Here is a 24959-nt window from a genome sequence, read left to right on the forward strand (position 1 = left end):
CAACATGTCATTTAAGTGCATGCATCCCAAAGCCAAGTAACACCGTCAACGGAATATGTAATTTGGCATTTTTGCCCTTCCAACAAAATGTATGTTACACTGCTACTGTTTGGATATAATTTTAAAATATTTTTTTAATTAAATAAATAAACGAAATGCATGGCAGGATTAGATATTATAGTGGGTTGGCCATTACTTTTACCACTGGACAAGAAAAGATTAATGGCTTTGGGTTAGTGGAGTGGTTAGTGGTGTAGACTTGGGACCTTGAATAATCATGGCTTTGAATTTCGGTGGCAGATGTTTTAGTGGTGGTTTAGGGATGGATGTGAAGGTGAATGTCGATGGTGGTTCAGGGTTTTGTTTGACAGTGAGAGAGAGGGAGAGGGAGAGGGAGAGAGAAGGGGAGAAGAAATGGGTTGCAAAGGGTATTGTCGCCATCAAAATTGGTTTACCTTGTCATGTCCCTGGCACATGACAAGATTTCATCAAACTCCTAAGGGGTCTTTGACGGAAGGAGTTAAATGTCAAATGCTTTATTCATAGAGGGGGTTAATTTGCGGGGGACAATTCAAAACCGAGTCAAACTTGAGAGGGATTTATTGTAATTTATCCCATATTAAATTGGTCATTCATTATTTCAATTACTAAACAAAATGAGTCATTTTAAATTTTTTGATACATCATTGATTGGAAGTGTGGGGATATATTTTTTTGAGTACCAACACATGGCCAAGGTGACGCCGACGTGTCAGCCGAGGTACCACGTGTCTTGATTGTTATGTCAAGGTCATCTCGGATAGGCCGAGGTTACCTCCGAAGATATCGGAATCCGAGATAAGCGGATGAGGGGCAAGAGTCATAGAATAAGAGAAGACTTCAGTTTGTATTAAGATAAGACTCTTAGAGAGTTTATCCTAATCTTATTGGGAGTCCAAGATTAGCAGTAATCCTGAGTCTATAGAAGTTAGGCTTCTATTGGGACTAGGTTTATGTTGGCTATAAAAGAGAGACACCCCCATGGGTCTAAGATATGCTTTTGATACTCAAGCTTGTGCGTTTAGCACTTGATTTATCTTTGAGAGATATACTGACTTGATCGTCGGAGTGCCCCCAGGTGGACGAACCACCGCCGGAATCTTCTCTTTCTGTTGCAGGTCAGCCAGGTGCCATCTATTCTGCCGGTGCTCTCCAGCTGGTTACTAAGCGGACAGTGTGGTCAGAAAATCACTCATACAATTTGGCCCCGTCTGTGGGAAAGAAAGAAGAATAGATGGCCAATGAAAGAAAGAAGAATAGATGGCCAATGACGGACAGAAGGATCAGATTGGAGACAACGCTCCTGCTGGGAGTGGGAGACCTATTAACCTCGACGTTGAAGGGGACGATCGCAACACAGAAACTCGTGACCAGAGTCACGGAGTGAAAGACGCCGGCCAGAAAGGTGACGCACCAATGACAACAGATCGAAGCGGATACTACAACGAAGATGACCTCCAAGTATGGAAGGATAGATACCTACGGAGGAACGAAGACCCTTCCAGAAGGGATGCAAAGACAGGGGGCATGAGCGCCCCCAAGGAGATAACATTCAAGTATAGAAGAACTCATCCTAAGTAAGCAGATCCCGAATTCCAGATCCTGGATCCCGGATCCTAGAAGACATGATCTCAGCCTAGATGAGTAGGTCCGAGAAGAGAAGAGCTCAACCTGAGTGAGCAGATCCAAGATTCTAGCAGACAAGATCTCGGCACTTAAGTCCGAGAAGAGAAGAGCTCAATGAGCAGATCTCAGATCCCAGAAGATAAAAAAAGAAAACACACAAGGTTGGACTGCAGTTAGCCAGGTTGAAGACCTTTTATAAGGTTCGCAAAGGAGTATGTGGAAGCCATGCAGGGGGCACAAAGAAGAAGAATATGTTTACCACTTGTTGAAATTTGTAGCAATTTACGAGTTGGTTAAACCGATATGATGTTTACCACATGTTGAAATTTGTAGCAATTTACAAGTTGGTTAAACCAATATGATGTTTACCACTTGTTAAAATTTGTAGCAATTTACAAGTTGGTTAAACCGATATGATGTTTAACACTTGTTGAAATTCTGTGTGAATTTACAAGTTGAAGTTAAACCGAGATGATATTTAACACTTGTTGAAATTCTGTGTGAATTTTCAAGTTGAAGTTAAACCGAGATGATGTTTAACACTTGTTGAAATTCTGTGTGAATTTACAAGTTGAAGTTAAATCGAGATGATATTTAACACTTGTTGAAATTCTGTGTGAATTTACAAGTTGAAATTAAACCGAGATGATGTTTAACACTTATTGAAATTCTGTGTGAATTTACAAGTTAAAGTTAAACCGAGATGATATTTAACACTTGTTGAAATTCTGTGTGAATTTACAACTTGAAGTTAAACCGAGATGATGTTTAACACTTGTTGAAATTCTGTGTGAATTTACAAGTTGAAGTTAAACCGATGTGATATTTAACACTTGTTGAAATTCTGTGTGAATTTACAAGTTGAAGTTAAACCGAAATGATATTTAACACTTGTTGAAATTCCGTGTGAATTTACAAGTTGAAGTTAAATCGAAATGATATTTAGCACTTGTTGAAATTCCGTGTGAATTTACAAGTTGAAGTTAAACCGAGGTCGTATCGAAAGAAGATATATTTTCTGAGTACCAACATGTGGCCAAGGTGACACCGACGTGTCAGCCGAGGTGCCACGTGTCCTGGTTGTTATGCCGAGGTCATCTCGGATAGGCCGAGGTTACCTCCGAAGATATCGGAATCCGAGATAAGCGGATGAGGGGCAAGAGTCCAAGAATAAGAGAAGACTTCAGTTTGTATTAAGATAAGACTCTTAAAGAGTTTATCCTAATCTTACTAGGAGTCCAAGATTAGCAGTAATCCTGAGTCCATAGAAGTTAGGCTTCTATTGGGACTAGGTTTATGTTGGCTATAAAAGAGAGACACCTCCATGGGTCTAAGGTATGCTTTTGATACTCAAGCTTGTGAGCTTAGCACTTGATTTATCTTTGAGAGATATACTGACTTGATCGTCGGAGTGCCCCCGGGTGGACGAACCACCGCCGGAATCTTCTCTTTCTATTGCAGGTCAGCCAGGTGCCATCTATTCTGCCGGTGCTCTCCAGCTGGTTACTAAGCGGGCAGTGTGGTCAGAAAATCACTCACACAAGAAGTAAAAAACTTAAAAAGCTATTTTTTCCCACATTTTCTTTCGGTTTCCTTTTTTTCTTCACAATTTATTTCAAAAAATTAAAATCCAAACATAACATTAGATCTTGAATTTTTAAGAAAAAAAATATAATGAACTATATCTATTCATGTCTTAGGGCATCTCCAACAGTGTATCAATTTTTTTACTAAATTTGAGTAAAAATTTAAGGAAAAACTCTCTTTAATATTAAGTGATCCAACAGAGGGTTTTGCGGCTTCGTCAAACCACCGGGCGAACGATTAATCGGTCGACCGGCCATTGCAAATTTTTCACTATTTTTCTTCTTGAGGTGGTCATTCGAGGGGTCGACCGGAAGGACGATCGGGCGGTCGACCGGCTAATGTAATTTTTTGACAAACTTTTGCCTTGAGGTGGTCATCCAGGAGGACATCCGGGGACATCCGATGGTGAAAATCTAACGACAATGAATAATGATTTGATGAAAGACACATTGGTCCCCAGTTTGATGAAAAAAAGTGAAATCCTGGATTTGATACCGATTTGATGAAACTGTTGGAGTTAAAAAATGAACCATTTTTTTATTAAATTCAAATTGAATGATAAATTTGATACACAGTTGGAGATTGTCTTACCTTTCATTGTTTGTGTAAGAGGAGTTAACTTGAGCCAAGTAATTAATTGGGCCCGATTGAAAAGGTTGGCTGACGAAACAGTACAGAAGGCCATCAACTCTGGCCCTGGTCATGTGCCGACTCACCTACATACATAAAATAAACTGTGAGCGAAACCCAGTGAATAATAACAGAGTAAAGGGGTTATATGAATGATGTCCAGCACAAGTTAGAATCCAGCATTTAAATCAGAGCATAATCAGACTTCAAACAGAAACAGATTTATATACATTTTCATATTCAAATTTTGCATAAGATCATACGTGGTACACCCATTAGCTATCAGATCAGATTGGTCCAGAGACCCACATACATAGTTGGTACCAACGACCACAAAGGTCCATATCTTGCGCGCAAGTAGCCATGGTATTGTTTCCCCCAGATAAGGGCCACGTGCAGATTAGCCGTGGTATTGTTACCCTCGGGCGAGGGCCACATGCAGATTGACCACGGTATTGTTACCCCCGGGCGAGGGCCACGTGAACTAAGGGTGCCACAATTACTTTTCAGAAAATTGGACATTCATTCATAATTCGTAAAATAGCATTTCAAAAAACAGATCATACAATACCAGTCAGAAAATACTTAAGTTGAACATAACTTTATAGAGTTATTACTCACAGTGGGCTTGGAGACAGACAGAGCAGATTGATCAGACAGGACGTGGCACGTGACCTACACGACACATAACAGATACACACTTTAAACACACGTTCTAATTGTACAAAACTTATTTCATTGGCTCTTAGTGTGTTTCTAATCTCTTATCTTCATTATGGGGTCTCCAACATGGCCTAGGAATGCCTAGGATGGAATGAGGATGCAAAAATGCATTGAAAAATATTTCTCAAAATTTGCTGAAAATAAGGTCCATGCTCGAGCGTGGATTTCCTCGCTCGAGCGGACATGCAGATAAGGAAGCTCCACTCGAGCGTGGACTTCCTCGCTCAAGCGGACTGTAAACCATGACAAAAATGCTGGATGTGCGATTTTCACGCTCGACGGACGCTCGACCTTTATACGCTCGAGCGTGAGACTGAGACCCTCGCTCGAGCATAAATTTCCTCGCTCGAGCTAACTGCAAAACACAAGAACTTCTGGGTATATGCATTTCACACTCGAGCGTGACTCTCGCCGCTCAAGCAGAAGTGCATGTACTCAGGCTTCACGCTCGAGCGTGAAAGTCCTCGCTCGAGCGTGGGTCAAATTTCAAGAAAATCCAGATTGACCTCCAAGCATGAAACTCAACCTCCAACCACCCAAAACTCATTTTTCTGGGCCAAATCTTTGGAAAACACTTAGTAACCCATAAAACAACATGTTTAAAGCTTCAATTCAAGAAATCATGGCCCAAGAGCAACCCAATTTGTGCAAAATCAACACGAACTCCATGAATATGCGATGAATCCAACATGCAAGGACCCCCCTTGAATTCAAACCTTCCAAAACATAACCAAACTTAATAATTTGATGGAAAACAAGTTGAATGACCACAATGCGAGTGAAATTAACACATGCATGGAAGAAACTCTTGAAATCATGTTCAAAATGTGAAGAAATGCACATGCATGCATGATTTAAGCCTCAATTCCACATTTTAAGCCAAACTAGACTCTAATCTACAATGTTTCCACGAATCAAGCAAGCTACAACTCAACATCATAATTAAGGAGATGGATTCACTACCTTAGGTTTGAATTCCAAGCTTAGTAGCCTAATCTTCCAAGTTGCCTTCAATCCCTCCAAATTCAAGCAAAATTCTAGATGATTCAATTTTGTTCTCTTATTCTCTCCCTCTCCTACGGTTTGGTCTCCCTGAGAAGGCTGATGAGAGATGCCTCTAAATGTAATAAGGTGTAATGGGGAGTGGTCTCAATTCAAGTCACTAAGTGGCATAAGTGTAATTCAAACTAGTGTAATTTAATGTTGTTTAATCCAATTTAATCATACCAAATCAATTTTTAATTAAACATACCATAAAACTCTATAAATCCTAATTAGCACATAACACAAGTCAATTTCTGATTCGAACGCCGATAAGGCTTTCAATTTGCAGTTTAAAGTCAAAGACATGAACAGATCATTTTATGGCAAACAGATAGAAACACGTAAATGATGCAATACACATGCAAATAAATCCCAAATCCATCCTAATCTTCTACAAGGCATAATTAAGTGCGAATTAACATTAATTAGAGGTCGGGGTCATTACAATATTGATTCGTGATTATATTTTAATTTAAAACAATAAACAACAATCCTAATCAAACAAACAAGACAAATCGACACAACGATTTAATGTGAAAAAAACCACAATTAAAGTGCTTCCAATTGTAATAAAAAACTACGGGTCAAAGTCACAAAATAATCTACTAAGAAGACAAAAAAGAATTACACAAGAATACTCTTAATTACCTAGCGACCCAAATTGAACCAAACCTAATGTGTCTCTTCTACTACTGCCTTTACCTCAGAATTGTCTTACCCAACGTTGAATCCACAAAGTTAATGTCGAATCCATGACGATGAGCCACTTCGAAATCCACCAAAACTTTAGGTTCCAATTCTCTGGAATCTACTGAAGAACGCCACTCTCTTTTGTGAATGAAATAATAAGAACAACCTTTGATGTTAGACAATCTATAGTTCGTTGATCAATCAATCACCTTCTATACACCAAGAAAACTCATATAAAACAGCCTCCAATACAAAATACTTTGTCTTTTTCTTTCTCTCTAAGATTCTGGATAGCTTAAATCCTAAAATAGTGAACGACACACTTTATAGAAAATAGAGCCACGAAGACCGCTTAAGCATACACTTCACTGCTTGAGTGGTGTGAGTAAAGGCGGTGCGAAACATATAGGCCGATTGCTCGAGCACAACTTTCACAACTTGAGTGATAAAACTTTCTTCCCAGAAGTTTGGGCGCCTTGTAAAAGTACTGGATAATCATTTTCTCCACTCGAGCGCACAAATGACCGCTTGAGCAGTCAAACAATTTCAACTACATTTTTGCTTTTTGCTTCGGGGACGTTGCCTCTCGACCTCACGGTGGCGCTACCTTGGACCCACCAAGGAGCGCTGCCCCCTGGACTCTCGCAAGTTGACCGGGTAGTTCGATCCCCGTACATAGTCAGCGAAGTGGCAATCATGAAAGGATCAAGATTACAAACTCCTCTGTATAAGTACAATCCGGGTTGGATTAACACCTAAACACGCATAGTCTCACTGAAATTAAAAGGCAAATAAAATTACAATTAATTTTTTTTTTATCAAATAAAATTACTAATTATAAAAACCTAACAAATGGTTGTGCACATTTCTCTTCCTTTGGAACTAGGTAATCATATTGTGGTGGGAAATCATTAGTCCCCACTTTATTAATAAGTGGAGGAAAAATTACTTATAAGTGGAGTAAGGGACAAGTTCGGAGAAAAACTCAAATGGGCCTGCAGTTGAGTGTGGAAAAAAATTTGTAAACCGATGAATTTTAAATTTTTGAGTATAAGTTTACTCTGTGCATAATTTTTAAACATTATTTTAGTGACTGTTTTTTTAATCAAACAAAGTGATTATTATTATTTTTTATTTATTTTAACTTATCATTTTAAAATTTTTATTAAATATATTTAATATTAGTCCCATTTTAAAAAGTATGGTTCATATCTTTCCAATGGTATCAAATTTTCAAATATCAAAATTTTTAAATATATTTAATTTTTTTTAATCTTTTTTGAATTATTAATTTAATTTTTTAATTAATTGTACTATTATTAATCTAACTTTGAAGATATTATTAATACATTTTGAACCTTTTTAATATTACAAAAATCAAATTATATATCAAATGTTATATACATTTTAATAAAAGAAAATAAAAAGCATAAATTTTAAATTTATTGTTTTAAAGAGAGGTGTGGTGTGCGCAGTGTGTTAGTATTGTAAGGTGTGACGTGGAATAATGATTCATTTTTTAATTTTGTTTCTTTAATTTCACTCTTAATGATGTGAAAATAGGAAAGTCAAAAATGAGAGGGAGAGGAGTGTATGATCACTTTACATGGAGGTGAACCACTTGTAACGTGTGTGTCATGAAAGTGAGAGTAAGTGATAAAATTGGATAAGTTTATCCTTTAATCAAGAAATGTGTTCTCTTTCCAAAAAAAATTTTCACACTCCACTGGGGGCAACTCCAAATTTCCTTCCACTGATATATAAGAACTTTTTCCGTCCTCCGCTAACAAGTGATTCCACCAATTATCTATTAGGTCTCTAGAATTGTTTTAAGTTGAAATACCATTTATTTGGTTTTGTTCTTATCTTAGTGATATTTTATAATTTATGTGTTGGATTTTCTTTAGTTGGGATATTCAATAACACGGTCTAGTCATAGAGACAGAAAGAGAAGAAATAAAATTCTTAGGATTAATCCTTACATCAATAGGATTAAAATTATAAGAACATATTATTTCAGAAGTAAAAGAATTTCTAGATGAATTAACTGAAGTAAAACAATTTCAAAGTTTTTTAAGAATTCTTAATTATGGGAGAAATGACGTCAAAAATCCAACAAAATTAGAACTTCCCTTATTAGCAAAATTAAACAAAGATGTACAATTTTACTGGTCAAAAGAGGATACGAATTTAATTAAACAAATTAAAGAAAGTATTACAGTCATGCCTACAGTTTATTTACCTAAAAAATGAGATAAACTTATTCTGGAAACGGATGCCTCAGATTTATGTTGGGGATGTGTATTAAAAGCAATACCTTCTCAATTTTGGACCTAGTCCAAAGAAACAAATAGTTATGAAATTAAAAGTAGGAAAAAAACATATTTCCATAAAAACTCAGAAACATGAATTAATTTGTGGATAAAATTTTGGCAAATTTAAATATGTTGAAACAAGATATATTATTTTTGAAAAAGAACTTTTAGCAATAAAAATTGCTTTAAAAAGATTTTGTATATATCTTGCTCCTGAATGCTTTATTGTTAGAACAGACAATCAAGCAGCAAAAGATTTTTTAGTTAACAAGAAAAATATTGAAGACGGCCACCGACTTCGATGGTATAATGAAACTGCTGCATATACTTTTGAAGTTGAACATTTAAAAGAAACTAATAATTTTCCTGCAAAATTTTTAAGCAGAAATCACTAAACTAGTGTTTTCTCTTTTTAGCCATGAATAAGGGTAAACAGCCCGCTGACTCTGACATAGAATGGGTGACAATTGCCAAAAAAGCAATCCCCAAAACATAAAAAGTTTAAGTTGTTTTTTTAGGTAGAAAATCTGGAATTTACACAAATTGAAAAGATTGCAATGCACAAGTTGGCAAACGCTAAAAATGCTTTCTATAGTGCTCTATTGATACCTATTTTTCAGCAGCAGCAAACCAATCCAATCCCTATTGAATTTCAAAAATCTAAACTAGATGAATATGAAATTAAAGACTTTTTTTAATCCTGATATTCCTAGAAAAATTTATAATGACTTAAATGGTGTGTGGAAAACCCACATTTCCCAAAACAAAAAAGGTTTTAGATTACATACGTCTAATCTATCATTTCAATTAGTGGAACAAACCATTAAAATAAATGAGTTACAAAAACTTTGTTTCCAACTCATTAAACAAATGAATTGGGATCAAGATTTTAAATTTTAAAAAATAAAATTCTTCAAATTTCTGAATTCATAAACCATGAATATTCAGATCCCTCTTTTGAAACAATTAGAAGAATTTGTCTTTTTGAAAAAGTAAGAACAATTCTTCCCTGTGAATTTTTTAGACTCATTAAAGATAAGTAGAAGACCATTGTGAAAGAATTAAACAAATTCTTTCCAAATCAATTGATAATATTAATTTACAAGATGATATTCCAAAAACCACATTAGATACCCAAGAATGGTTCTATGAGGATAATGATTGGAAGATCTCTCAAGAAATTGACTGGGGAATAACTAATCAAGTTATTCTTCAAAGTTTTTATCATATACAATGGAAAGATTTTCCAGAAATGATCAAGGCAATGCTCTTAAAAGCAATAAAAAAGTACAAATGGAAAAATATTTCACTTTTTGGATTGTCAACACCATTGGATGGCGTGAAAGGGAAAAATTCTATCAACAATATAAAATTTGTTACTTGAAAAAGACTGAAATTAGCTCATGTGGGACCATTAATAAATTCAAAGAAAGAGGTTGTTAATCCTCATGAACTAGTTAATGTCTTATGTCCTAAATATTATTGGGTAGAAAGCCTAATATTGTTGTCCCAAGTGGCACAAAGCATAAAAAGTTACAGTGAATTGCCTTTCATGGTAACCGATGGAAGAAGACTATTTGTTACTATGGAGCCAATTTCATATACAAGAACTGCTACAAAACATAGTGAAGCAGAAGATTTTCTCCACAATCTAGCAAAAAGAAATTTGCTAGATTTTCCTTTAGATTTGGCAATGCAAACTGATGAAATGGAAGCTTTCAAAACACAATAATGGAGTCTACCACAAGATTCTCCATTATCAGAAAATTGTGTTTTCATGCACAATCTAGACAATATGATGGAAGCATAGTGGGCCCATGAAGACATATTGCAGATATACCGGATCAACTGCATCCTTATCCAACACACCTAGTAGCATCTGTAACAATAATAAAAAGATAAATATTAGCCAAATCTTATTCGAAACAATTTCTCTTTTTCAAAAAACGAGAGAGGGGGACTGCATATGTATTTACTAGGCTTTGTATTTATTATATTGAAGACTTTTTTGTTTGTGAAAGTACTTAGTGTAGAAAATTGGTGTAAGCCTACGACTAGGCCTTTAAACTTAAGTATAAAGAAATTAATAAGCCTAAGTGTAGGCTTTTTTACTTCTAGAGTAATAGCTTTTTAGATTTTTGTTGATTGTATCTACGAATGTGTTTTATAAATTAGCATTTAAGCCAATATAATAGAGCATTGTAAATTCTCAAAAACTCCCTCATCTTTTGCGTACATTACTTCCACAATTAGTTATTATAGACCTATTTTGGGTTTGTCTCGATTATCCAAACTATTTATTTTATAGAGATAATAAAATTTTAAATGTATTCAAATAAATGTGATTCGATCGAGTGGTTCCTGATGTTTAATTAACCTGATTTTGGTATGCATTATCTTTCAAAGAGTCTTACAAAATAAGCAGTTTAGATTAGTGAGACGGACCCAAATAGACTTACTGTAGGTCGGACTATACCATACAGTTGGGATTTTTTTTAAGGCCATATATTCATGGAGAATTACAAATCAGTGGAGAAAATAAAAAATTAAAAAAACTTATGATTTTAATTATTAATATTTATAATATTTATCACATACATATATATATATATATATATATATATATATATATATATATATCTTTCCACGGTTATATAATTCTCCCTATATTAGTTTAGTATGTTATTGGTTCAACACACCACTAAGGAGTCCTAAAAAAAAAAAAAAATTACTCCTACACGCGTTCTAGATCTATGAAGCACGGATGCGGATACGAGTACTGGTACTAATATGATACAGGTACGTTGATACAGTAAAATCCAAAAAAGTAGAATACGGGTACGGTTTGGTACGCTTGTAAAAAAATATTTATTTTTAATTTAGAGTAATGCAAAAATTAATTAAATAATTTAATTTGTTAAGATCCAACCTATAATTAACATTTAATGCCAAAAGTAAAAGTACAAATTAAAATTAAATGTCAATATATTAAATAACTTACAAACCATAGTTTAATTTTAAAATAATGCTAAGTATAAAACTAAAAATAAAAAATAAGTCTAGTGTAAATGAGTTTGGGTGAATTACACTAACAGTTCCTATAGTTTGGAGCTTGTATCATTTTGGTCATTGACTTTTCAATTGTGACACATTTTATCCTGAATTTTGAATCTTATTCTAAATAAGGACAATTGAAAATATCATTGCTCAATTTCAAGGGCAAAGTCGTCAATTTGATTAAATATAAACTAATTTTAAAAAAATAAATGTCAAAAAAATATTTTTGAATTTTTAAAAATAATTCCTACCCACCAAAGATAAATTTATATAAAATCGATAAATCTTTTAGATATTTATTTATTTATTTATTATCAAATTAATTTTTATTATGTGTTTAGATGATGATGATATAATAGGTGATTACTAAGCTTTTAATGTATAATCAATATATTTAATATATGAAATAATTTTAATTTTTAATTTTTTGATTTAATAAATTGGTTTAATAATGATATCAAAGTTATCGTCATATTTGACTTTTGGAAAATAGAAACTAATTTAATGAAAATAAAAACAACCATCCATTATATGATCTTCATCCAAACACATAATAAAAATTAATTTGGTAAAATAAATAAATAAATAATATTTAAAAAATTTATCAATTTTACATAATTTTATCTTTAGTGGGTAGAAATAAATTTTAAAGATTCAAAAATATTTTACTGACATTTATTTTTGTCAAATTTGTTTATATTTTATCAAATTGACGACTTTGTCCTTGAAATTGAACAATGGTATCTTCAATTGTCCTTATTTGGAACAAAATTCAAAATTCATGGTCAAATGTGTCACAATTGAAAAGTAAGGGACCAAAGTGACATAAGGTTCAAACTATAGGGACCATTAGTATAATTCGCCCAATGAGTTTTATCTCTATAGTAGAAGAAAATATTGTTTCAACTGAGGTGCGATACGAGTTAGGTATTTACTAGGTACATCTAGATATGCCAAAAATTAAGAAGAAAAAATTTGAGTACGTGTTTCGTGTCCCCGATACATATATAGAAGTACCATACAAGGTATCACATATCAATAAATACCCAATACGGGTATGTCATGTTTTTCGAAATACTCATACTTCATAGTCTTAGATACTTGCTGATAATTACATGTAATGTAAAAACCATTCTGTTTTGTTCGGCAAACAATATTTCTTAGATTTTGTTTGGTTAATGAAAGACCAAAATCCATAAAAATAAAAATCATTTTTTTAATTTTTTTTGAGCAGAAAAATTATTTTTTTATGATTAACGGATAATAAACTTATTTAAATGAAAAATATTTTTACTTTTAAAAGGTATAAAAATTATTTGAGGGAAATATTGTTTACGTTTAAAATATAAATAATTTTTTAAATTAAAATTTATCACCACACTGCAACTGCCATTTATATATACCATCGCATTTCCAGTGTCATCATCTCCTCCGCCGCCACTACCGCCAACCACCACCTTCACCCCGTTGCTTCCACCACCACAGCCCACCCCATCATTAATATAATTATTAATAGTTTTTCCTTTATTTGAATTTTCATAGCATTTTTCATTGTGCAACTATAAATACATGTCTCCCTCAACCTTATATTCATCCCATAGTACAACTCTCTTCTATCCACACACTTTGTTCCAAAATGGTATCATTCAATTTCAAAACCTACTTACTGACAATCATTCTGGCCGGAATTCTCGCCGGTGGTATCCTACCGGAAATCGTAGTGGGTCAGAACTGTGGTTGTGCAGCAGGTCTTTGCTGCAGCCAGTATGGGTATTGTGGCACTGGCAATGCCTACTGTGGTGCAGGCTGCAGATCAGGGCCTTGTACCGGTTCCAACGGTGCTTCGGTCTCTAATATTGTGACACAGTCCTTTTTCAATGGGATAATCAATCAAGCTTCTGCTGGATGTGCAGGGAAAAGCTTCTACACCAGGTCTGCGTTTCTTAACGCCGTCAATTCCTACCCTTCATTCGGCACTACTGGAACTACTGATGATTCTAAGCGCGAAATTGCTGCTTTCTTTGCACATGCCACGCATGAGACTGGACGTAAGATTTCTGCATCTCTTTCTCCCAATCCACACATATGATTTCACAGTATTAACTATTTTTTGTTTCTAAATTATACAGGTTTCGCCACTTCTAGATTTTTGTTTTTAAATTTTAAGTGGACATCTCCTGTATATTTATATATTTATTAAACTCAAGTTGTTGTCTATCTAATTTCTCATAACTAGTGTAAATTACAGTCTTGATGTATAGAGAAGAAAAAACGGTGGAAGAGCCGTCAAGTTAATTGACCATATTGATATGTCCGCCCCTTTTAGAATTCTGGGTCCGTCCCTGTTTGCTGGAGGAGTGAAATGAATATCACACATAACTAACACAAATTTTTTTTTTATTATTGGCAGATTTTTGCTATATTGAAGAGATAAATGGTGCCTCTAGGAACTACTGTGACAGTTCAAATACCCAATACCGATGTGCACCAAACAAGAAATACTATGGAAGAGGTCCTCTTCAGCTGTCATGGAACTACAACTATGGTCCTGCAGGCAGAAGCATTGGGTTCGATGGACTAAACAACCCCGAAATTGTGGCAAAAGACCCAGTTGTGTCATTCAAGACCGCCTTGTGGTTTTGGATGAACAATGTTCACTCTAAAATGAATTCTGGATTTGGTGCAACAATTCGTGCCATTAACGGTGACCTTGAATGCAATGGTAAAGACTCGAATTCAGTCAGTGCTCGTGTTAAGTACTACACTGACTATTGCAACCAATTTGGCGTTTCTCCTGGTAATAATCTCCGCTGCTAGGATGCTAACAAAAATTAGCAGACATGGAAGCTAGCTCTTCAGTACCCTGTAATAAATTTGGCATACATGGAAGAAAAATAAATTGTAGTAATACTTCTGAAATGAATAAAAAGAGCTCTAGGTACATGTTTGGTCCTAATATAAAAATCTCCACATACCAATGTTAAGTAATATATTGGCACTGCAATCCTAACTCAAAAATTATATTCACTTTTTAAACCGATTAATAATGTGATAATCAATTAGAATATCAAAGGTAATTTTCTTTGATATATTCTCTAATTATTAGTTAATCATTTCTTTTACACATCATTGAGTCTAAAAAATGAATCTAAAAAATGAACTTGTAGATCATTTATATATATATAGATTGTGACCATTGTTTTTTTTTTTTTTTTTTTGGGTTTCTGGTTCATTATTACCATTTTTTTGTGTTTTGAAATATCACCACTGCCCTAATATAAAATCTCCACATACCAATCTCAACCAGCCTCTTTTGAGCCATCTATGAGCCATTGCATGATATGGTCTCATGAAAAGGGCGGACGACACATATTGATGTTGTAACGGGAGAGAAGAGGAAGCATGGTGATGAGGGAGATGATGCTATGGAGATTGACAAGTTTTGGATGGAAAAGAATGCAAAGTATGACATTGGTATTGGGATTAATCGAGCTGCACATAAACTGCTCAAACACCTTGTCATTAAAAATAAAGTATGACATTGGTACCGAACCCCTAACCATCTTGATGAACAAACCGCAGATTATGGGTACTATTTTAAAATTAGACCATGATACCACGAATTAGGATCTTCTCCTTGAGGTTCCTTCTTGATTTCTTACTTGCTAGGCCATTGGGCCCACTTTTAGGCTCAATTTCGATAATCCAAACCGTTCACATTTTAAAATTTGTTGAGTATATCATACCTATAAAAAATCAAGTTGATTGGATATCAGAAAACACGTGTTCTGATCATCGAACTAAAAACTATCTTTTAAAAAAATTTAATAAACAATTTTCCGAACACATGCTTCACTACAAGAAAATACACAATTGGCGACCACTTTTGCCGACTAAAAATATTTTGGTTGCCAAAAGTTGTGGAATTGGCGACCAAAAATTATATTAGTCGGTAAAAGTACAATATTTAGCTACTAAATTTTTTTGGTCGGCCTATATTAATTTTTTGCGACTAAAAAAAAATTTAGTCGCTAAAAATCTCACAATTGGCGACTAAAAAAAATTTAGTCGCTAAATTTGCCACAATTGGCGACTAAAAAAATATTTTTGTCGGTGTATATATAGTTTTGGCAACTAAAATAATTTAGTCGCTGAAAGAAAAATAAAAATTTATTTTTTATCTTTTGCGACGAAAAGCTTGGTCGGCAAAAATTTAATTTCAGCGACTAAAAGACATTTTTGTCGCTGTATGTATAGTTTTGGCAACTAAAAAAATTTCGTCGCTGAAAGAAAAATAAAAATTTATTTTTTTTATCTTTCGCGACCAAAAGCTTGGTCGGCAAAAAATTAATTTCAGCGACTAAAAGACATTTTGGTCGCTGTATGTATAGTTTTGGCAACTAAAAAAATTTAGTCGCTGAAAGAGAAATAAATTTTCTTTTTTATCTTTCGCGACCAAAAGTTTGGTCGGCAAAACTTTAATTTCAGCGACTAAAAGACATTTTGGTCGCTGTATGTATAGTTTTGGCAACTAAAAAAATTTCGTCGCTGAAAGAAAAATAAAAATTTATTTTTTTATCTTTCGCGACCAAAAGCTTGGTCGGCAAAAAATTAATTTCAGCGACTAAAAGACATTTTGGTCGCTGTATGTATAGTTTTGGCAACTAAAAAAATTTCGTCGCTGAAAGAAAAATAAAAATTTATTTTTTTTATCTTTCGCGACCAAAAGCTTGGTCGGCAAAAAATTAATTTCAGCGACTAAAAGACATTTTGGTCGCTGTATGTATAGTTTTGGCAACTAAAAAAATTTCGTCGCTGAAAGAGAAATAAAAATTTCTTTTTTATCTTTCGCGACCAAAAGTTTGGTCGGCAAAAAATTAATTTCAGCGACTAAAAGACATTTTGGTCGCTGTATGTGTAGTTTTGGCAACTAAAAAAATTTAGTCGCTGAAAGAGAAATAAAATTTTCTTTTTTATCTTTCGCGACCAAAAGTTTGGTCGGCAAAACTTTAATTTCAGCGACTAAAAGACATTTTGGTCGCTGTATGTATAGTTTTGGCAACTAAAAAAATTTCGTCGCTGAAAGAAAAATAAAATTTTATTTTTTATCTTTCGCGACCAAAAGCTTGGTCGGCAAAAAATTAATTTCAGCGACTAAAAGACATTTTGGTCGCTGTATGTATAGTTTTGGCAACTAAAAAAATTTCGTCGCTGAAAGAAAAATAAAAATTTATTTTTTTATCTTTCGCGACCAAAAGCTTGGTCGGCAAAAAATTAATTTCAGCGACTAAAAGACATTCTGGTCGCTGTATATATAGTTTTGGCAACTAAAATAATTTAGTCGTTGAAAAAAAAAATAAAAATTCACTTTCTACCTTTGGCGACCAAAATTTTGGTCGGCAAAAATTTAATTTCAGCGACTAAAAAATATTTTAGTCGCTATATAGATAGTTTTGGCAACAAAAATAATTTAGTCGCTGAATGAAAAATAAAAATTCACTTTTTTCCTTTGGCGACCAAAATTTTTGTCGGCCAAAATTTAATTTCAGTGACTAAAAAACTTTGGCTAATCCTACTATCACCAATGGATGCATATTTGCTCCAGATTAAAAAAAAAAAAAAAAACCTGATCATTTATTTGTATCTAGATATCCAATTGATGAAGCATATCTGGTTGTCATAACCTTGAATGGACTTCCTGCAGAATTTCTGTCACTTAAGACCACAGCTCCTGCATAATTTTACTCTATTATGGGGCTTTGTATGTTGCTTCAGATACTAAGTCTTGTAATTATGATCTCAATGTTGCTTACTCCATTACAATATATAACTCACTCGGTTTCAAAATCAATCATCTGCTAACTCTCGAGGGAATCATAATCAGTTTCGTAGAGGAGATAATACCTCCATAGGAGGTCGATTTCGAGGAAATCCGATTCTCTAACTCAGGCCGACAATCTCAATCTTCATCTTCTTCCTCTGGTTCGTTTCTATTTTGTTAGATCTGTAGCAAGCCTAACCATACAGCTATTGATTGTTAGTTTTATATGGATGCTTCTTACAAATCTTCTACAAAATCATCCTCTCCATCCTACACTGCCTATATGGCTTCTCAGTCTGTTTCTCCTCTTACAAATTGGCATGTTGATTCTGCTGGTACTACTCATGTCACTAGACCTAAAGCATTAGTCTCTCATCAGTGACTGTTGGTTTCTACTGCTCCTGATCCCGTTCTGATTGAGCCTCATAGTTTCTCAGATGCCATTAACACTCCAGTTTGGGCTGCAGCCGTAACTGAGGAATTTCAGGCTATCCAAAGTCAAAACACATGGATGTTGCTGCCTCTTCCTCCTGGCAAACAGCAAATTGGATGCAAATAATGCTGCCCTGAAAGCAGGTCAATTTGAGCACAGCTCCAACCAAAACAACCTGATACCGTCCTCAATTCCAGTGGAGACATCAATACAACCTGAAAAACCAAACAGTGGGTAGAAGAACAGAGAAACAAAGTAAAAAAAAATTGAGAATAGGATCAATAACCTGAGGCAAACCTCACTGATATTTGTACTAACAAACTCAACAGTTCATAGCATAATCACTCATCAAATGAACAGGTTATAGAAACTATATATAAATCAAACCAAATATATATCCTCTCATCTGGTCCATTCATGATAATGAGGTATACCAGCAACCAGAATAAGGGCAGGACCGCCTTCAAAACTATTAGGTATACCTACTAAAACTTTGTTGTCTTTGTCTTGGTATTTTTGTTGCTATCTGTTGCTTCTGTCTTTGTGTATTTGTTGCTGTATCATAAGCTCTGGTGGTGTGTATATTACAGCAGTTTAATTGGTTATTATGTCTTCAACATGTGTCACTTTCTTGGCCTTTTCTAGGGCCATATTACCAGGCTATAAAACCACCAAATGATCCAATTTTTTTTCACCTACAAAATAAACGTTTAGCATGTTTAGGGTAGTTTATCTCTCTTTGACTAATATGAACGACAAAATACATACAAGCCACGTGGTGAAGATTCATTTGATTCTATGTCCTCAATATCACTTGCAAATTTACATACATGGATTAATATATATATATATATATATATGAAATTAAGATGCTTCATCTATGTTCATTTCTAACTTAAATGTTTGTTAATTATCAGTCTTGATGTATATGTCTATATGCATTAAAAATTTGTGCTCATTGTGCTCTTTGGCCTTTGATTATGTTAAATTGTAATAGAATGGCTCCTGCGAGAAAGATGCACCGTTTCCCACCACCAAAGAGGGCATTAATTGGAAACAGCACCGAAACAAATTGGTGGTAGTTTGATGGGGAGAGAGAAGATTGTGAGTGTTTGGATCTAAGCCAAGTGAGATGAGCTTTTTCTTGATGCATGAGTTCCAAAAGTTCTTGAGTTCCAAAATTAGAACAAATATTGGGTATAATGGTATTATTACATGACAATATTAAAAGTATCACCAACCAATGATGAATCTTATATTGCGGTAGTGCAGAGTTAGATTAGTGGGTGACAAATGATGTCTACTTAATCTTATTTCTGATATTTTGATTGTCCGTAACTTGTGTCACCGTTAAACTCAATATTTGTTCCAAAATCCAGTCATTGATTTCTAGAAATGACAATACTAAGTATAAAATAGATCTTGAGCAAGTCCTATAGTGCAGTGAAATAACACCAGACTCCTAGGGATCAGCCAAGCTCAGCACCTGTATTCGATTTCCTTCTTCTATCCCTCTCTTGAAATGAGACAAGAAATAACAAGTAGAATTCATACCTGCTAGTTTAGGAACAGAACTCCAACAGCCATGGCCATGGCTACTGATGTGTGTGATGAGCTTCTCATCTTCTTCAGGAGACCACAGCCCCCTCTTGACTTTCTGTTTGCTGCAACAATGATGGCCCATCTCAGCCCTTCACTACCCAACTTATTAGCACAACTCATTGTCTATATATATATATATAATTATTGTGCCCTTGTGGGGTGTTTTTGTTTCCTTCTCCTAATAATCATAAAAAAATATCAATCTTTTTCTACATACAGAAGTTTCTGTAAACTTCAGCTTTGTTATAACTTCTAAATGTGATGTAGATGAAGTGTGCTTCATTTTATATTAATATATTTATGAACATAGTTTTTACATGAGAGAGAGAGAGAGAGAGAGAAATGTGATGGAAAATTAACTTGGGATGTACTCATGAGAGGAGAGAGGACCAGAGGGGTCTCATTGAGTGTTTTGGCAGTTTCCAAACCTTTTGTCCTCTCAACCATTTCTCTCAACTTGGTTAACACTCTTCTTTAATCAAAGAAGAGATAATATTCCCATCACACACAATTTGTTGACATAGTATGTACAGATACTACCCTTCAATAAGCAACATCCTGAAAACCAATCAATTGCAACTTAGAAAATGTCCACAACACCCATCAGCAGCTTAGCTTCAAACCCTTCACAACCCTTGACTCCCAAAAACACTTTGTCTTACCTGAATGCAAAATAAGTAGCATAAAAAATATGAGTTGAAGGTAAGTGTTTTAATTTTTTGTTTGGTGTTGGTAATATGCTTCTGATGATATGGGTTTGTTGTTTTGCTGGAACTTGTGTTGATAATCACAACCTCGTATCTTCCACTCCGCTCTCACACTTACCCTTCTCCAAATAAAATTTCAACCAAAGCATATAGACTATTCAGAAGTAGAAAGACTATTTTAACTTAGTTTCCATTGTTGAAGCATAGGTCAATATTGGCATATTGTGGAACAATAGTTATAATTGATATATACATATGAATGATGTTTAATTTACAAAATGGTATTGATTGTCATTTAATTTGTTAATGTTTCCTTTACTTTCCATGTAGAAAAAATATTTTTTGTCCAATTTTACAATAAAGTTATGTGCAAATATTTTTAACCAAAAGTTACCTGACATTATTTCTCATTTTCTTTGGTACAGATGGATGATCTCGTGCACAAAGCTAAATTGTACAGGACTAATTGGCACTATAAGCATTTTTGGAAGGAATATATATTTTTGAATAGATGTGTATGGAAAATATTTGGGAGGAGTAGTAGTTATAGTTTTTGGATGAATGTGTATGAAAAATATTTAGATAGACTACTAGTGTGTATATTTTTTGATAGCTGAGCATGGATAACAATTTAAAACATAATAACAACTAATTGTTATGTTTTAAATTGTTATGCTAGATGGATGTGACTTGGATAATTATATAGATTACAAGTGGATTTGTAATTGGAGGAATATGTATCTTTGAAATTACTTGTGGATGAAAGTTTATAATAGTTGATGACTTTCATTAAACAAGTTTAGGCTTGGATGATTTATATTTTGTCGATTGTTCATGATTCAGTTGATTTGAATGAAGCTTGCAAATTACATATTATATTGAATGGATTGGATGAATTATTATGAATTACATATTTATTTTGTTGGATGTTGGCGACCAAATGTTGATCTTGTTTTTTTTTGTTTTGGCGACCAATTGATTAGTTGGGAAAGATAACTAATACTTTTGTCGACAAAATAATTAGTCGTTAAAATCATTAATTTTGGCGACTAAAAAGGAATTTGTCGCTAATAGGTCAATTGCCGACTAAAGTTTTAGTTGCGCAAACATTTTTTTTCCCCGACTAACATATTTGGTGGTGGAATGTGACAATTGCCGACCAAACTTTTCTGGTCGTGGAATGTGCCATTTGCCGACCAAACTTGTTAGTCGTGGAATGTGACAATTGGCAACCAAATTTTATGGTTGTGGAAACGGGCCTCAGTTGCCGACCAAACTATTTGGTCGTTAAATGTGCGAATTGGCGACTAACATATTTGGTCGGGAAAATATGACTTTTCGCGACTAAAATGTTTTAGCTACTAAATGGATTAGTCGCAGTAATTATATATTTAGCGACCAAAAATTTAGTCGGCAAATATGACTTTTCGCAACTAAAATGTTTTAGCTACTAAATGGATTAGTCGGAGTAATTATATATTTAGCGACCAAAAATTTAGTCGGCAAATATGACTTTTCGCGACTAAAATGTTTTAGCTACTAAATGGATTAGTCGCAGTAATTATATATTTAGCGACTAAAAATTTAGTCGGCAAATATGACTTTTCGCGACTAAAATGTTTTAGCGACTAAATGAATTAGTCGGAGTAATTATATATTTAGCGACCAAAAATTTAGTCGGCAAATATGACTTTTCACGACTAAAATGTTTTAGCTACTAAATGAATTAGTCGCAGTAATTATATATTTAGCGACCAAAAATCTAGTCGGCAAATATGACATTTTCGCGACTAAAAAACTTTTTAGTCGCTAATTACTTTCCGCGACCCTCAATTGGCGACCAAAGTGGCGACCAAAAAAATTAGTCGCGGATGACTTTTGCCGACTAAAAATGGACTTTTGCCGACTAAATTTTTAGTCGGCAAAAGTGTTAATTCTTGTAGTGCTTTCTGATATCCGATCAACTTGATTTTTTACAGGTATGATATACTCAACAAATCTTAAAATGTGAACGGTTCGGATTATCGAAATTGGACCTAAAAGTGAGCCCAATGGCCTAGTAAGTAGGAAGTCAAGTAGGAACCTCAAGGAGAGGATCCTGATTCATGATACCACATGTATGTGTGTGTGAACTCTAAATTACAGCAATATTATACATTTAAAAAAAAAATCTACAAAATTATTTAGAAAAATAAATTAATAGACTGTATTGTTAAATTTATTTTCTAGTGTGGCCAAATAGCCTACATATTTTTTATATGATTTATTTTATTTATACTCCACAATTAAATAAAGCCAATATTTGAGATAAAGTAAAGTAATTAGAATTTTAATATAATTACTCTTCTAAGATAAGAAGGAAATCTTGATGGATAGAAATTCTTCTAATAGAGTTTATCTGGCCATCTTCTCTCCTGTATATAAGCATGGGTGACTCCCCTTTCATATGATAAGTATGTTTCCATCACTCTAAGTTATATAGTCATCCTAATTAAGAGAGATAGAGAGGAATTTGAGCCAAGAATTCAAGGTTCAACTATTAGGGGTATTTTCTCAACTTCTCTAATTCAATAGCTGACAAAGGTATATTCGTTTTGTTCTTGAGTTGTATTGAATTCAAGATCCTGTAAAGTCCAATTCCGCATTATTGTTATGGTTACATGTATGTTAACATTTACATGTGGTATCCGAGCCAAGTTTTGTGAATCAATACACCTTGAAATATCAAATATCTAATATTTATTATCATCAATTGTATATATTATTGATGAAAATTTCGTAGTAAAACTTTAATGTTAATCGTGAGTCGTTATTCCATTATGTTTGTTGCTTCTTGGTTACTTGTAAAGGATTTTTTCAAATATTCTAAACTAATTTGAATTTTTGACCCTATACACCACTACATTGCAATCCCCAAAGTTTCAAGCGTTGCAGCTTTGTCCGCCATATTGAGGATGCGATCCTGAACTCCTCGGTTGCCATCATATTTCATAGTTGTCAATTCAGCCATAATAGTGCTAGAAAGTGACTTGTCAGCAGATCCAAATCGATCTTCAACAGCCTTTAAGTATTCCAATGCATTAACAGTTTCAGGTAAGAAGGTCTTGATGTTTTTGCAATGGTCATCTTCATGACCATCAAACTGAGTCTGTTGGACCTTTTCCAAGATTCAGAAATGGCAACTTGTTCTGCAGTACTATATTCATTAATGTCTGTAGGTTTATCTTCTAGCAATGTCATATCGAGGTTCAACACACCCAGTGTAAACTGAACATGTTCATACCATTCCGAAAAATTCGAGCCAGTAAGTAGAGGGACGCCCGATACAAGAGAGTGCAATGAGATGGGAACTATCACTGAAATAAGATAGAACAATATACATATTAAAGCTTTGAGAATTATAATGATGAACTATTGATATCACATAAGTCTTTCCTTTGGGCAAAACTTAGGTATATCTATTATCCACTCGTCAAGAAACACTTACGTAGGTCTAAAGTAATTTATGCAACTTTTTAGTTAGTCATGTTACCTTTGGGTATTCAATTCTAATCTGTCAAATTACATAAGTTACATTACCCTACCCAGTTCATAATTATTTGAAAGTGACTGTCCTTTTAGCTAGTCTTAATCTCCTGCAATTGAGAATATTATCGACCTTAATGTTACCCTTTTAACAATTATTTTATGTAGTTCTATATTCATAAGTTTTACAAATCTACGTCATTTTGACAGCTACTAAATTAGTAAACCTTATGAATACGGAACAAACCAACAATATTCTCTATTCATTAATTTGAGTTATTTAATTATCATTAATTCAATCACTATTTTTATGATTTCTGAAATTTCTTTTATGTGATTGCTATTACCAATAATGATAACTCTAGATGAACATGAATATATATACATATATAAAATTATGCAATATGACAATTATGAATATCTCATATAATGGTCAATAAGAATTACACCTAGATAAATTAACCACTTCAATATTTAATATTCAATGTCATATAAAATTTCTAACAATTATAAAATATATATACAACAAAGTTTACTCGGTAATCACCGTACTTATGAATAATAGTTACCGATCACATGATGGTCCACAATGTCAAAAATTAAAAACATTCTAGAAATTTTGAAGTCTCCTATTTTTATTTTTATTTTTTTTTGTTTTTATATAAGAAGAGACTGCTTTAATTTAAATTTAAACTCATAAAATATTATTATTTAACAAAATATTCAAGGATCGCGACCCACATTACTAAATTTGACAAAAGAAATGTAAGAAATTTTCTTTTGTTTGTTATGAATCAAATCTTGTTGAAGTACCTTCTAATACTTGGTGGATTAACTCTGGGGCCACGACCCACATTACAAATGACATGCAAGGATACCTCTCAACCAGGAACCGAAGGAAAGTGAAAGATTTGTCGATATGGGGAATCATCTCAAAGCTGAAGTGGTAGCTGTAGGAACCTATCCACTAATCTTAGAGACGGGTCATCAGATGGATCTAGAAGACACTTTTTATGTTCTTTCAATTTCTAGGAATTTAGTTTCGTTATCTAAATTAGATCGTGTTGGATATTCAATTTTATTTAGTTGTGGAAAACTCAATTTAATGTTTAATTCAATAATGATTGGCTCTGGTAATTTATGTGATGGTTTATATAAAA

General features: G+C 33.8%; 1 protein-coding gene across 1 annotated transcript; it reads left to right on the top strand.

The window, feature by feature from the left end:
* The first annotated feature begins 13212 nt into the window (after nucleotides 1-13212).
* LOC114299174 (chitinase 4) lies at nucleotides 13213-14675 on the top strand. The gene is made up of 2 exons (XM_028243862.2): nucleotides 13213-13759; nucleotides 14122-14675. The coding sequence occupies exons 1-2, from the start codon at nucleotides 13348-13350 to the stop codon at nucleotides 14526-14528; spliced, it is 819 nt and encodes a 272-aa protein (XP_028099663.2). The 5' UTR covers nucleotides 13213-13347; the 3' UTR covers nucleotides 14529-14675.
* Nucleotides 14676-24959: the final 10284 nt, after the last annotated feature.

This window comes from Camellia sinensis, chromosome 6 (assembly GCF_055761805.1).
Source record: "Camellia sinensis isolate YWXY chromosome 6, ASM5576180v1, whole genome shotgun sequence".
NCBI lineage: Eukaryota > Viridiplantae > Streptophyta > Magnoliopsida > Ericales > Theaceae > Camellia > Camellia sinensis.

What these genes read in the sequence shown, in the direction of transcription:
- LOC114299174 (XM_028243862.2), top strand. Translation starts at nt 13,348, where the DNA reads ATGGTATCATTCAATTTCAAAACCTACTTACTGACAATCATTCTGGCC. An exon ending in TGCCACGCATGAGACTGGAC is followed by an intron (nt 13,760 to 14,121) that starts GTAAGATTTCTG and finishes TATTATTGGCAG; the next exon opens with ATTTTTGCTATATTGAAGAG.